The sequence below is a fragment of the Phalacrocorax carbo genome, chromosome 1 (assembly GCF_963921805.1).
Source record: "Phalacrocorax carbo chromosome 1, bPhaCar2.1, whole genome shotgun sequence".
Taxonomy (NCBI): Eukaryota; Metazoa; Chordata; class Aves; order Suliformes; family Phalacrocoracidae; genus Phalacrocorax; species Phalacrocorax carbo.
In genome coordinates, this window is record NC_087513.1 from 63,243,671 (window position 1) to 63,259,069 (window position 15,399).

The following is a 15,399-nucleotide window of genomic DNA, read 5'->3' on the forward strand; positions in this document are numbered from 1 at the left end:
ATGCCTCTTATAGAGGAAAGCAGACAGGTTTTCAGTTGCACATGCTTCTGTGACTGGTATTTCCCTAAAAGCCAGACACCTAAGAAATTTAATTAGAGGCTTACACAAGAGAACTGTGTAAATTTTTTGCAGTGACCTAATGCATACAAACTCTTTTTGATGGAAGCTGAACTAAATGCTGTTAAATAAATTGGAAAGTTAAGTGTTAAGCCGTATGAGGAAGAGTTAGTTTTTTTCAGATACGTTTGCACCTATCATTCTCTCTACCCGTGGGTGGTCTTGTCCTACGCTATGTTCAGTTATTTCAATTTCTTACGTTCTGTTTCTCAAAGAAAAAGTAAAATTAAAAAAAGTTGTTAGAAGCTTCCCTTAAATGTGATGTGCTACTCTACACCATAGTCAGGGAGCCATTTAAGTGGTGAATGTTTCTATTGACTTTATAGCTTTAATTTTAATAATTTGGGAACTGTTGTTATCTAGTTAATTAACAGGAACTTTCCCATAATATTTAGAATGCACTTAGCATTGGTTGCCTCTCTACCTAAAACACTTCTGTTTGAAACAATGGGCAGCAATGAAAAAGCAATTTTTCTTATTGCCTAAAAAATTAAAGGTACTAAAATTTAATTTTGTAGATAGTGATGTGAGTACACAGATGGTCTTTTTGTTTGAAGTGATGTAAGTTTTGAACTAGTTTGCTGCGAATCTGCTGGTGCTTTCTGATGTTTGCAAACTTTATTAGCTGTTACTTAGTTTCTAAAAAATAATAGAGTAAAAATTACTAGTTCTGTTATCAAGGTTTAGTTCTATCACAAGTAGAGACTTCTCCGTTGTATTAGTTGTTGTCATGCCTGTACCTGTCATCTAGAATTTAACATCATCATAATATAAGAAATTACTTACATTTTAAAAGATACTGATAGTCGTGATAGTGTACAATTGCCACATTTTAATAGCAGAGTGCAGAACAGTTATGCAACTTTTTTGAAGTCACATGAGAGATCAGTGGCAGAGGTGAGATTACATCTTGGATCCTGCATTTTAAAAATACATGAAAGTATAGTAAATAAATGAAATACAAAAATCTGAAAGCATATTAATATATCATGCATTATTACAAATGTATATCTGAAAAATCAATCATCCTTTTTTACTTTATTGTAGAATAGAGAACAGACATTACTTTTCAGCACTGCAGCTACAGGAAGGATTAAAAACTACATCACTCTAGTTGCTTTCTGGAAAAATGCCTAGTCCAGTTCCTGGTTTACGAACACACACAGTTTTCTGGCAAGCCAACACACTATATTTTTGTCACCAAAGAAGCCTATAGACTGCAGCAGTCCTTTGCTCTAGTCATGGGAAAGTGCCGTGCTGGTGTTGTGACCCTTCCCAAATTCACACAAGCCTGCACCAGCGTTGGCAGTGCACGGCCGTGCTTCTGTAAATACAGGTTTGGCAGTTGAAGGGCTCGTTGTGTTCAGTGACAGGTTTCATTACTTGTGAATTTCGTTCAGACTCTTAATAGTTTTGGGGGCAGCAGAAGCAGCAGAATTCGTCACCCCAAGCCCGTAGGCACATTTCCTATGCTGTCACTCCTGCCATGTCCGAATGTCACTGTCTGAGCTGAGGCATTGTACTGGTGCCATCTGTGCCTCCCCTGGCCCCTGCCACAAGTGCTCGCCTTTCCTCCCCTTTGCTGTAGCTTTGGATCACAGCTTTGCTTCCTAAGCTATCTGTTCTTTTTCATAATGTTACCGGCTTGGCGGACGGAGTTTGGCTTGTCTGATTGTCATCCTGTCACCGTTGCATAGCTCAACGGCAGTACAGTTGCTGGACGGTGAAACTGTCACCCAACAACAGCAGCTGTGCAAACAAACAAGTCAGCATTGATACGCATCAGTAGCTTTGTGCAGTCGTGGCACTGAGATATACCAGAACGTGTGCAATCTGTCTGCTTTCTTTGTCCCACGGTATAGCCAGAGCGGCTGCTCTGCACTGATGAGGGCGTGATTGTCATGCCGTGGTGGGCCTTCATCTCCTTCCCTTTTTCCTCTGCTTTTCCTTTCTCTTTGTGGGCTGTCTGGCTGCTCCCGGGCACATCTGCTGCGTGTCCCATCTGCTCACCATGAGAGGCACGCATGGTTCTGACAAGCAGTGTTCAAGTAGTACGCTGTTCTTCTGGAGATGACAGAAAACAATAATTTGTATTATTAATGGCATGTCACTAATGCTCCCTGTTTCTAAAACGCTAAGCAAAGCAAATAGCATGGAACGTTGGCTTGCGAACTTGCTGGCGGGTTGTTTCACAATCCTGTACGCACAAATGAATTTTTCCCACTCCACTTGCCTCACGTAACAACACTCTTACCTTGGCTTATAGCTTGTAACTTTTTCAAGACATGGTATGTTTTCCTTAAAAAGATGAAACCTCTTTTTCAGTAGTTGTGTTCTTTCCTTCCTGGCATCAGTGGCAAGATTCTTTACATTAAGAGGCACAGGTGTATGATAAAATAGCTATATTACTATTATTTTGTGTCTTCTAAGGAAAAAATATCAGCAGATTGTTAAGAAACATCTAATTCTAAAGTCAGAATGACTTTAAAGCCAAGATTGTCCTCACCTCTTACACAGGTCTATTGGACATCTCACGGTGGTACAATTCTTCACTTCAGAAGACCTTTTTGTGACTGATGTGCAGTCACTTCCAGCAGGATCTTGCATTGTGACACTGAACAAAGATAAAGGAAGCTCTTTATGGGTGAAGGAAGATGATGATACACAGCATAGGCATGCACAGGCAGTGAAACTATTTTGTTTGTGGAATCATCTCTAGCTTTGGGTCAAAGATTTGTGGAGATGTGATCAAAAGTGCAGTTACTAATTAATACGTATTCATCTTTGCCAGCTGTATTAACTGTCATGTATACCAATTCCACATTTACCACGGTTACTGTGTTCAAGCTAACACAACTGCCACAGGGATTTGTAATATGAATCTGTGTTGAACAAGAAGAAAGTTATCTGTTAGCATGTTTGCCTGCAATTTTGAATTCACTGTAAGCAAGTGCTAGGTGTCCAAAGTGCGATCGAGGTGTGCAGGGTTTTACGGGGCTGGCTAAAAGGAATTGTGCATGTGTATAGGCAGAGAAGTGGTTCATTTTGGTAATGTTTATTTCATAGACTTGAAAGTCTTTACCTTTTGTAACTCCCTGCTTATTCAAAGTGTTACAAAGAGAAAAATGAAGGCTGGAAGCCTAAGTCAAAGTAAGGAGTGAGGCTAGGGAGACTTTTAGTGAGGAGAAGACATTGAACAGCTTTTGGTCAGCAAAGAGAGCTGCCTCAGCGTCTACGTTTTGGTTCCATGCTTGCTAGAAACGGCTTTGTCTGGTGCCCATGTTAACTGCTTGTGAAAGCTGTTATTCCATGTTGGCTGCATTGTGCTGTGTTCAAACAGCTGACCTCCATGGAATAAGTCAAGGATGGACGTAGGTATTTGTCTTATATAGCTTTTACAAGAGCGTACCAGTTTTTTTCTTTCATTTTCTTTTTTCTTTTTTTTTTTTTTTTGCCTTGAGAGCATTGTAAGGCAGTATATTTTATCATCATACCACAACTAAGCAGCATAAATCTGGGAAAGCCTACAGTGAGTTTCAGGAGGAAAAAATGGATTGAGACTGCTTGAGAGAATGGTATTTGCTATGCTGCAAAACATTGTGCATGGGATCTGTAAAATAAAGAGTATGATCACAGCACTCACTTGATGAGGCGTGACTAGTGGTACAGTGGTATGAGCTCTGTGCATTAATTCTTGTAATTGTGCTTTTCAGATCAGCAGATTCAAAATTTATCAAGTCTGTATGTCAATATGTGAAAAATTTTGCCAAGGAATTTAGCAAACAGAGCAGGGAGGAGGGGCTGAGTACAGCAGTTTATCACCTTTGGAAAGCGTTGTTAGCCTGATAACACTGCATAACAGAGAGGTGAGCTATTCATGCAAGATCTACCACAGGTTACTGAGTTTAAGGCATCCTCTAAAGAGTGACAAACGTAGTTACAGTGGAGCGGTGTACTGTATCACCGTCTGGCACTTCATACCGTGTATGCTCGTTTTTATTTTAAACTGATCCCTGGTGGTTTAACTGAGTGGGATTCCCGTCTGCCCCCAGCCTTTTTAATGGGCATTGTCAGTAGGTTCCAGCAGCATGTCTTGGACGCTGCCATATGAAAACAGAATGATCAGGTGGGATAGATAATTTCAGGATGAAGCCTTTATGTGTATCCTTGAAAAATATCACGTGGCAATTTTCTGTGATTTCCTTTTAACGTTCCGCTCCAAAGGCTACTAATCCAGTCTTGACATTTCAGAAAAGTACTCAAGCAATAATCAACCTTTCCTCTGCAGAACACATCCATGGTTGGAAAAGCTTATGTACAGATCTCCTAACCCAAGAGCATTTTTGTGAGAGAGGAGGAATTATCATCAAATTATGCAAATGATATTAGTATATGACTCTTACTTTAAGAAAATACTTGCATCTGGAGAATTGTTAGCTTTTTCTCCTTCGTGTTTGAACCCAGCTATTACTACAAACTGGAGTCATATTCTGCAAACTGGAGCGGTGAAGGTTTTATTACAGGTGGCCCGTAGATACAGTACTGCTGCAACAGGTTGTGAATAAAGATGGCAACTGTGTAATGAAGCCATTTGTCACTGAGTGCTAAAAGACCAGAATTTCAATGAATGGCTGACGTAACTACTGGACTTGTTACTTAGCGAATTCTTGCAGTTGATATCAGGTCCACATTTGCCTTATGTAAAGGGAACCCTTCTTCATCTCTCATAAGTGTCACTCATTTATCATATGAGAGGGAGGACCTGATCCTTGAAACAGAACAGATCTGCTGTTGAGCCTAATATTAAGAAGTAATAAAACTGGAGGAATAAAGTGGTACTAAAGCGAAGCAGAAATTATGCAAAATTTTTCCCTGCATTGTTCCTTGTTACCCTTTTTCATTTGTTTACTTTGTGAGACCATTAACTGGCATGCACTATAGCCTTGTGTAGGTAAGAGGGAGCCACTTTCTGTCCTTCCATGGGGCTCACTGGATTGCTGCCGTAGAGAGATGAGTAGGTGCAGAGTTGACAGGAGCTTGCGTTGTCCTGCTCATTTCCAGGGAATGGAGTTTCACAGGGAAACTTGCTGTCTGTGCTGACTCGCTCATGGTGGTTTTTCACGGACTGAGAGGTTTTGTCTCAGCCCTTGAATCCTGGGCGGTTGTCTCCAAAAATACTGCATGTGAGGTTTGCTCGTGGCAATCTTACTACTTGTGCTAATCTGGTGGGTTTTGGTTTTTGTTTTTCTCTCTCCCTCTTTATTTAGATGAGAGATCCTTGGAGGAGCAAAATTTTTCCTTTTTCCCAATGGACTCAAAGGTGCACCAAAGCATATCAGGCAGCAGGACACAAATGGCCTTAGCAAAAAGTACTTTGGAGTCCCAAGAAAGTAATTTCCTTCAAACGGTTTTATCATCAGTTACCACTCCCTTTGATGTGACTTTATTTGACCAAGAAGAAATGGTTAGGATTTCAGAAGGGAGAAGTACGCCATTGGTAGATGTCCCCGTAACAAGCAATGAGGCATTCTTAAGTGATGATGAATTTATTAGCTCATTTCCAAAGGCACAGTGGACTCCTCCACTGAAGTCTCTTGCAGTTTTAACAGATCATCACTCAGTTAATACAGTAGAGCCATCAGGAGAAACATTAGAAACTGTGTTGCTAGCGCCTTCATTTTCTGTCCTTTTTTCACCATATGATATCTCAAAAACAGCAGAGCAAAAGACTCCGTTGAGCGCTGTCCCCGAGCGCAGTGACACTCTTACAGAATTGAAGCCTTTTGTACTAGGTAGTGAAATGCTAACTGCAAGCAGAGACTTGCTGTTGTACCCTCCAAATACAGCTATTTATTTTACTTCCATTCCTTCAGAGGCGGGAATCGCAGTGCGGGAAAATATAAATGCAAGTTTAGCAGCTCTGCCTTTTGGGGCTGCTTCAGAAGGGTCGCCTCTTCATCTCAAGCTGCTGGATAAAAATAGCCGTGTGACCCCAGATGCCACAGCACAGAGTGCAGACCCATATGGTGACATTTACGCCTATGAGAGTAGCAGGGCAGCAGAAACTCTCAGTCCAAGGACCTACCCTGCTTCAGGCATTCCCTGGGCCACGCCGGCTTCAGCAGCCAGTGCTGAGCCTGCTTTGTTTCCTGTTAGTCTTCCACTTGCGTCTTTCCTCCGTCACTCAGCTGCCATTTCCACGGACTCTAATACAGTTCTTAATGCCAGCCTGTTTACACATGAATTCTCCAGTACAACACCAAATTTGCCTGCCAGTTCAGAAATACCAAGTCAATCGGAGCTTGTTAGTGAGCTCATGAGTCCAGTGCCTTTCACGAGATCATACAGTTCTTGTCTGTATTGTGACTCAGTTTCACTTCTGCCAGAAGCAGGCTTTTCCCCAGAACATGATGTGGGCTCAGGCGATTACCTTGAAACTTTGTCCATCAAAGGCCCTGAAGTACAAGGCATAACTCCATTTACAACTATAATTACGGATGGGTATGAATTAGAAGAGCCTACACCTGACATTTTTGATACTTCTTTTCCATCAAGACCAGTTGTTTCATTTTCTTCAGGATTTGCAGAAATGCCTAATTCAGGCGTGTTTTTATTAAGCAGCATGGACACTGTCCTTAACAACAGAACACCTATAATAATTTCTCCTTCTTACCATCAGCTTCCTGGAGAAACATCACTGAACATCTCTGTTGCCCAGTTTTCCCTCCCTGTTCTGGAAACCGTTTCATTGACACCGAGCACTCGTGTAGAACTTCCTGATGCCACCACCGTTCTGTTTGACCCTACCTTCATCCCGGGTGAGACGGTAGCATCGTTTGCAGTCAGTCATACAACTTTGCCAGAGTTACCGGAATTAATGCCATCAGAATCTGTGGTTTTGCTTCACAAGACATCTACGAGGGAAGAACTGTCTTTAAATATTTCAGATTTTCTATCCAGTCTTCTATCAACACCATTTCCTACTGAACCTAGCTACTTATCTTTATCATCAGCCATGCTAAATTCTTACTCTGTCATGCAAAGTGATTTATCAACACTCTTACCTCAGACCCTGTTGACTGGGACATCAGTACTTTCTGAGGATGTTTCCAGCTGGGAGTTAGCTACCACTATCAGCTCTGCCACTGATGCCGAGGTTTCTCAGTTCCCTCTTGGCCAAACATCATACTTTTATTCAAATGCATCCTCTGTTCCAGGTGCACATGTTCCTGAAATAACACTGTCATCAGATTTTTACTCTGAGTCATCTGTGTTTCTGGAAGCACCCTCAGTATTGCCAGCGGGCTCTGAAGTTGTGTTTACCTCAGCTGTTACAGGAGCTACCTCTCAGTTGGAGCCTTCACTCTCCACCTCTCACTCTGTGGTTCCTACCCTGGTGCTGCCCGCTTCTGACACCCAGTCTCTTACCAGCAGCATCCTGCTCAATGAAACAAATCTGATGTCTTCGTTAACTACCTTTCCGGCAACTCCTGTCTTAAATATATCTTATGTGCTCTCAACTGCCCTGGCTTCTGATGAGGATGTTGGTGCTACAGTTAACCCTACGCTGCTTTTAACATCTCCCAGCGAGGGCAGTGCCCACACAGCCCTTCCTCCCACGGACCCTAACAACCTGACGTCACGTGCCGACACCAGCAGTGCAATGCCCTTTCCTACAGCATCTCTGTCTGTGACCGAGCCATTCTCTTCCACGCAATTCCCTCCAGGTTCTAGCTCTCCCACTGGATATGAAGTTCCAGCAGGAAGCAGTGTAACTGCTGGTACTGATGCATCAGCTGCTCCCACCACTGTCCCCACGACCACTGCCACCAGTGCCACGGGCGGCCACGGCACAACTGCTGCAGGCAGCCTGGGGACGTTCTCCTCCACCCCTCTGGCGACCACTACTCCATCTGAACCTGTGGTCGTAACCTCTGCCGTGACCACTACCAGGCAACCCTACGTCTGCGACATCACGGTTCCCGATGCTTACTTAGTCACTGCGGGTAAGATATTCCTAACATTTTAATTTTGTTTTTCAGAAGCCACTGTAATGTGACCCTCTAGCTAAATTGCAGGTGATGAATTAGCTAAGTGAACCTTTGAAAGAAATATGGTGTAAATTTAGACAAACAGCCATAAAAACATTGATTTACCGTTTACTCTTGGAAATAATGGAATTCACTTGAACAGAATCTGTGGTGATAGTGAGTTACATGCACATTACATTGCACAGAGAATGAAATTGTTTTCTAAAATTACTGATGTGTATGTACAAGTCTACTGAATTAGAGGTTGCTTTATCATTTCATGGGTTGTAAATGAATGTTACTGTCATGGTGCTGTTCTGCTAAACTATTAAATGTTCTGAGTGAGTAAGTTTCTCCTTTCAGTTCTTGCTGCTGTTTGTAACAAAAACCTGCATGTGAGGTAATGTTGTAATATGAAAGAGGAGAGTTGGTTTAAACAATGTTCGTGTTTCATTAACGTTTTTATAATTTTACCGTACTAGCGTATGTTTATATTTTCCTCCTCCTATACTTACTTCAGTTGGATTTGGTGTGTTTGTAACCAGAAAAAGTGACGTTAGTGTGTTTCAAAATTAATTGTCTCAGCATCTGTGTTTGCTTTTTTGGTGTTTTCCTACCTCTTCCTAGCTTGTTAACAAAACAATACCAGCGAACTAATCCAGGGCAGCTGCAGAAGTGCTGCATGTTCTGTGGTAAGCAACACGTTTTGCCCTTAAGAATTACTTGCAATATGTAAAGCAGAATGAGCGTAATCTCATCCTCCAGACATGAAGGTGAGCTGGCTATGCTGGTGATAAGGAAGATTTTTTTTTTTTAACCAGTAATTTGATTAGTTTTGTAGGCAAGTTACTGATGGAAAGTAAATGCAGGATGACAACACCACACTTTTTCAGTTATTTCCTTGACTATAGTCACAGTCTCAAGTGTGACTATAACAGACATGACATCCACAGGGATGTGGGGTTTTTAAAGCAGTTTCTTACTCTGTGGCTATCCGTTTCAGTAATCAATGTCAAGTTTGTTTACTTTTTATTTAAGAAAAAAGTAGATGCATATTTTCTGTGGCTTTTTTCTGACCTCATCTGCATTCCATGCATTGCCTACAAAACTTTAACTGTGTTATGACAGCAGGCTCGTTGTGCACGGGTCAGACTGAATGTGCTGCAACTTCCAGATCCAATTTGAATGCCTCAGTGGCTTTTCAGAAAATTCTTTTATTAGAATAACTGCTAAAGACATTAGATACGGAAAAACAAAGCAAGAGAGAGGAAGTAAACCTGGAGTTCCTTAAACTGTATGTACAGTCACTTTTTAGGATACAGCCATACCTTTACCTGTTTCCTTGTCCATCTCCTTATCCGTTTGATGCAGTTGATCTCATTGCCTGCTTTTTCATGCGTTGCACAATTGAAAATGCAGCTTTGCACCAAAGCCCAGGAGATGAAGCTAAAATGTATTTACTGACTGACATTAATTTCCAGTGCTGGCCCGAAGAGCTGTTCTACAAAATGTCAGTGAATCCATCAGAGAAGTGCTCAGAATTCAGTTCAGGCGATCTGTAGAGCTAGAGGTAAGTGGTATGAAGTGTGTACAAGTACTCTTTGATCAAGATAATACAACAGTGGTTCTGGTTCACAGGCTAAAGTGGGGATCTAAAAACAACCCATGTGGTACTATATCAGAGAGAGATTTATTTTAACTTAAATGTTAGTCATGTTTGTTGGTTTTGTTTGGTTGGTTTTTGTTTTGTTTGTTTTTTTGTTTGTTTGTTTGTTTGTTGTGTTATTCCTTTTTTTAATGTGTATATGACATCAGCTTTTTTACTTTTGGAATGTTATCATTTTCTAGGACAAACCTTTCTTGGTTTTACCAGAGGTGAGCAAGCAGTGCCCAGTCTGTACTGCTCACCTCCTTTGGCTGGTGAATTGAAACTGAACTGAAAAGCTTTTACCCTTCAAAATACCATTAAAAAAACGGGTTTTTTTCTTCTGTTAGCTGATTATGTACTTAGCACCTTAAACAAAACAAAGCCTTCTGCACAGCCTTGTGCTATTTTATGTTGTGAGGCCATCAACACTTGCAAGGGAAGTGGTGGAATCCCAAAAGCAAGATTTGGCAGATGAAAAAGGGGAAAAAAATAAGGTGTGCAATGGTAAGATGTTATTTTTAAGCCTTCAAATAGGTGTGACTCCTGTCCTTCCCCACTCGCAGGGCTAGGAATTGCTGTGCTCTTGGGGTTTTTTGGGGTTTGTTTTTTTTTTTTTTTTAAAGCTGCTTCTGCATTGATGTTTGATCTTTGAACAATATTTCAGTGTTGTTCCCTAACCTAAAAGGGAGTGTCTGGTTGAGATGAGGTTTAAAGGCTCTGTTCCCCCCTCTGTCTCAAACGCTCTTGTCTGAGAGGAAGAGACTGTAGAGAGGTAGTTTGGGAGTACCTTTATTGTATAATCGGATAATTCAACACTATGACAGTAGTTTTAATGGAATTACTGGCATAGGTGCAGGTTCAGCTGCCCTTGCCATTTTTCATGTCTGCATTCATCCAGTTCTGATAGCCCAGCACCGCATTGTCTTACTTCTTTGAGCCTATGAACTCATTTTCATTGTGAAGTTTACTCAAGTAGCAGTTTGAATTTTGAACATAACTCCATTTTCTCCATGCACAGAATCCCTTGGTGCCTCTAACTTCTGCTTGCTTATCTGTGTGGGGAAACAGTGTTTTGACAGCTCCTGCCGTAATCACTGTACTCAGTAATTTAACATTTTACGAATTTCTGCCAAACTTCAGCCACAGTGAGTTGCAGCTATAAATGATGTTTAGTTTAGGTTGTTTTAGCAATACTTGCTCACGCTTTCTAGGTTTTTTGTAAATAAGATTTTTCTTCTGGTTTGTGAATTATACCTTCAGGTTATGCAAACTGACATAGTCAAGTAGAAGTCAGAAGGTCATGATGATATAACTACACTGATTTTCAATGACCTTATACGCCTCAATAATATGGAAGCGCTTACCCTCTTAATAGTAACAGCAGTAAGACAAAATCTATTGCTAAATATTTGAAGGTTGATTGGAGCCAACATTTGGTATCTTGCTTCTTTATTTCTTTGCTCTTTAAATTCCTTCCCTTCATGCCCACTATTGCCTTGTAAAGCTCTCAATAGGATATTTTAGCCCTAAGGGTGCTCAGAAGCAACTGTTTTTATAAATAATGCAGTTAGTCCAGCTTCATTCTCTGCAAATTGTTTTTTATCAAAAGGAGGAAGCATCTCTGTGGAATCAGTTACGCTTATTTTATGTTAGAATGCTGCTATCGTGTGTGTTCTCTTTGTGATGCCTTGGGTATGGGTTTTGCACTAAAAATAATCACTAGCAAATGTCTTCACCTCTAACAGTGAAGTACTAACAAAACTCTTATTTTAAGTAAAGAACTGTCTATAGTATTGGCGTATTTAATGGTGATGTAATGCAAAATTTTAAAAAGAATTCATCTGTATTGCTAAACTTAATTAATCAAACAGACCTGACTTTTGTTAGTCGAGAGTACCCAGGAACCGTGTGTACATTTGCAAGTTATGGTAAAGCAGCGCCCTTCTCTAAGCTGCTTTTTTACTGTGTCTCCTGTTACAGCTCACAGATGTTGTTCCCTTGCTGTGACGTAATGCACAGCAAATCAGGAGACAGTCTTGTTAAATTTAACTTGGTAATAATGTATGCTTTAAAAATAAAATCCATGCAACAATGGATATAACTGCTGCTCACTTTAAGCACAAACCAAGTTTAACACTGAAAGGAGAATTAAAAATCCCCCCCCCCCAACTTTTTTCAGTTGAAACTTTGGTCTCTGCCTCTTTATTATTTCAAGCATTCTGAGCTGTCGAAGTGGAAAAAAAGAAAAGCAGGCAGGCTTGAATCCTGCCTAATGAAAAAAACTGTTGTCAGTTTTTTCCTAGCAGAAGTCCGTCCGGCAAAATGAGAATAACATAAAATTTTAAAGTTCTTTCCTGTTGGTCTCAGTGTATTGCATCTGCAAAAGAATAAGACCTTATTGTTTGAGTAATTTTTGTCAACTTTCATTAATGTAAACCTTATGACACTTGGGTAAGATCTGTTATACAGCGTTCCCTTGACTTAGCTTTGTTGCACTGGGGTGTGAAGTAAAATAGTGTTGGCAGCGACTCGCTGCCAGGACCCCTGGTGCCATTAAGTTCATGCCAACAGCAAAAAGCTTTTTGCCAGCCTCATTTGTGCTTGGAAATGTTATCATGGAGTATAATGTATACCTCAGCCACTTTGTTGCTGTATTTAACATGGGCTTTGGGGCCTGTCCTTAGCCTATTAGTTTCCATAACCCAAAATTTGTAAACCTCCACCTTCAAACTAAGGAGATCAGTTCATCATCAGGCAGTTGAATACTTCTTCCAAAGATGCCACCTTGTGGACTCGCCCTGGCTTCATCGCTGCTCACTGCTGCTGAAATTCTGGCTGGTACAATTTAGGTGCATAAAAACAGTGAGAGAATTGTTGCCTTAGGATCCTAGCATGCATAGAAGCAGAAGCTTTGTTTCATTTTTAAGACCTGTGAGCCTTTGTAGCCCATCTTCGGGAAGTTAAACGCTCTCTGGAGGCTCTTTACAGGATCCTTAATAAGGTGATGGAGAGGAAATCGGTTGTTTATGCTTGCTGCCAGATGTTTACACAGCATAATACAGTGGAATGTAGGCATGGATTAGATTATAGCAAAGGTGCATCTAATGAAATATTTTAGTGGTCGATAGCAAATTCTTAGGGAAGATGAGAAGGGACAGAGTAAACATACAGGGATGTTTTCTCCAAATACTCTTCTAGCATCTAATAAATCAAGGCTTGAAAACTTTCTGTACTTGAAGCGCTCTCTCTTGTGAGGGTACCTTTGAATGAGATGGGTTGTGTTCTGGAAACAGCAGAGTTGGATTAGCTGTCGCACTTTGGAGAAGGGAAGGCTTAACTTGAGGTGGCGTAAGGGTTCTCTGCTCCTGCTGGAGGTTTCTGCTTTTGCTGTGGGAATGGCTCCGAAGTGCACATGGAGTTTTGTGTGCTGCTCCAGCCCTCTGGCCTGAAGTGTTAAGATAAGAAATTTGTGCTTGTTTACTTTAATATCGGCACTCTAAAATGTGGTGTTTCAGCTAGCTAATTTGTTAGCATCTTAACTGTTGAGGCAGTACAGGCAAAACCTGCAAGAGGACAGTTGGAAGGATGGCTGGGTTTGTGAACTGTTAGAGCTGTGCCAAGGGGAGCTGTTCTCGTTCATGAATCAAGAGCTGTGCTCGTCTGTCCTAGACAACTTTGCGAACTTCTCTGTGAGTTAGCTTGTAGACAGATCGTGCTGGCACGGCTGTATTATTTCTGTCATCTGAATTAGGTTATAGAGAGCTAAGCAGAAATAGCTATTGTTTTGACCTGTAGTGGTTCTAATCTACTTACCTCAAAATTACACTTAAAAGTTGTGGGGTTTTTTGTTTGTTTTTGTTGTTGTTGTTTTATTTCCATTCTTCTGGAATTGCTGTTGTTCTTCTACTGCAGTGAAGCACAAAAGAGAAACAGTGTTAGCTGTTAAGACAAAAAAGTTGATGCAAAGTTTCAGGGGGATGTTCAGGGTAGGCTACTTTCATTGCATCTTTGGTGCACTGCAACAAGTCGGAGATGGAGACAGCTGAGTTAGCTGCCAGAGGGTTGCTTTCTTGTCTGATATTCCTAAATCTAGTGCATAAGTATATGCTAGCTACACGAGGCCTCTCTTCCTCACCATATATTGCTTTAGAAATCACAGCAAATTGTCACTGAGATTTGTAATTCTAATTCCTCTTTTTCTTGCCTTTTAAGTCGCATCCTTTGGAAGTAATGGGCAACTTCCTTTTGGCATGTCTTACCCATTCTAACTGCTGTTTCCATGTGACAAACTGAAGCTGCAGAGATCATTTAACCCTGAGATAAAAGGATAAAAATTCAGATAAGAGGAACTGAAAAGAGCTGTGCATAGTATTCGTATCAAACAAATTTGAGTTCTGTGGCTCTAAATTAATTTAAAATAAAACCTGGGTGCTGCATATATTTGTGGACTAAGAAGGAAGAAAGGAATAATAAGCAGCAAAGATTATGGTTTTTTTATTTCCGTATGCAACTGAGGTAGATCCTTCTGGTGAAGGTAATCTCTTTGAAACACGTGGTTTTTAGAGGACAGGAAAGAGCTGCTTGCTGTCTCATCTAAGCAGTAATTGCCATCACTTTACACTGTTGCAGAAATACCAGTAAGGAACATGTGGGTCACAATTCAAATAACACTGTGCTTTTCTGTCCGGAAGATCCTGAAGTTGAGGATATCTAATATTACCCCTTCACCAGCACAAAGCCTGCAAGGTTCTAGCATCTCTTCATCTAAGAGGTGTGCATTTACCAGAGCCTTTGGGTCTCTAGTTTAGGTTATTTATTTATTTATTTGTGAGGCCACCAATTTGGACATCTCAAAATATTTTAGTGTGACTGCCTTAGGCAAATAAAGCAAACTGGGAGAGTATACCAAGGAGGAAAAAAATAATGCTGGGGAAACAGGTGTCCTTGATACTCAGTTTCTCTGAATGAGAGAAGACATGGCAATATGTTTAAATAAATAAAAGCCTTCAGTTTGTTTTTACTTAGGTGACAGAGAAATGGGGGATAAGCATGTCTGCATGGAAACATTCACCTAGGTTTATATTTAACTAACAATCTCACTTCTTTTACATGATGACTAAGTCTTCTTAGGGCTTTTAAGAAGACTCAAAGTCAAAGGAGATGAATTGGAAGAGGAAAATTTTAATTGTGGTAACTGTGCTGAAATAAGCAGATACAAGTACTCTCTGGAAGAAAGCGTTCTTGAGCATGAAAATTATATCCATAAACACAGGTTATGTGTATTTTGCTTCTTGTGTATCACATGTGAATGGTCTGGGATGTATTTACTATGCAGTATATGAATGAAGTGCAGAAGTTATGCAAGCGGTTCAGTAAGTAAACAGCAATTCTGTATGGGAACTGTTACGTACTCCAGGGGAATGCAAGTGAGGGGGAGTGCTACTATGCTGTGATGTGATAAATCAAGAAGTGTTGAGATTGGTGTGGTGTACTGAAGAGATTCTAGTAGGTGCACCTAGCGCAGGGGTGTTGCTTCTCTGATGCACTGGAGCAGAAGCTGCAAGGCACAGCACTATCAGAGTGTTTATGCTTCTGCTCTGTCTT

The 15,399-nt window shown here is 40.8% G+C and overlaps 1 protein-coding gene across 3 annotated transcripts in view; it reads left to right on the plus strand.

The window, feature by feature from the left end:
• KIAA1549 (KIAA1549 ortholog) overlaps window positions 1–15,399 on the plus strand; it is a 153,372-nt gene that overhangs the window by 67,134 nt on the left and 70,839 nt on the right. For all 3 annotated transcript variants that reach the window (XM_064456786.1, XM_064456766.1, XM_064456776.1), the window contains exons 2-3: window positions 5,385–8,123; window positions 9,629–9,717. In XM_064456786.1, the coding sequence (XP_064312856.1) occupies window positions 5,385–8,123; window positions 9,629–9,717 (2,828 nt within the window). The remainder of the gene's footprint in view (window positions 1–5,384; window positions 8,124–9,628; window positions 9,718–15,399) is intronic.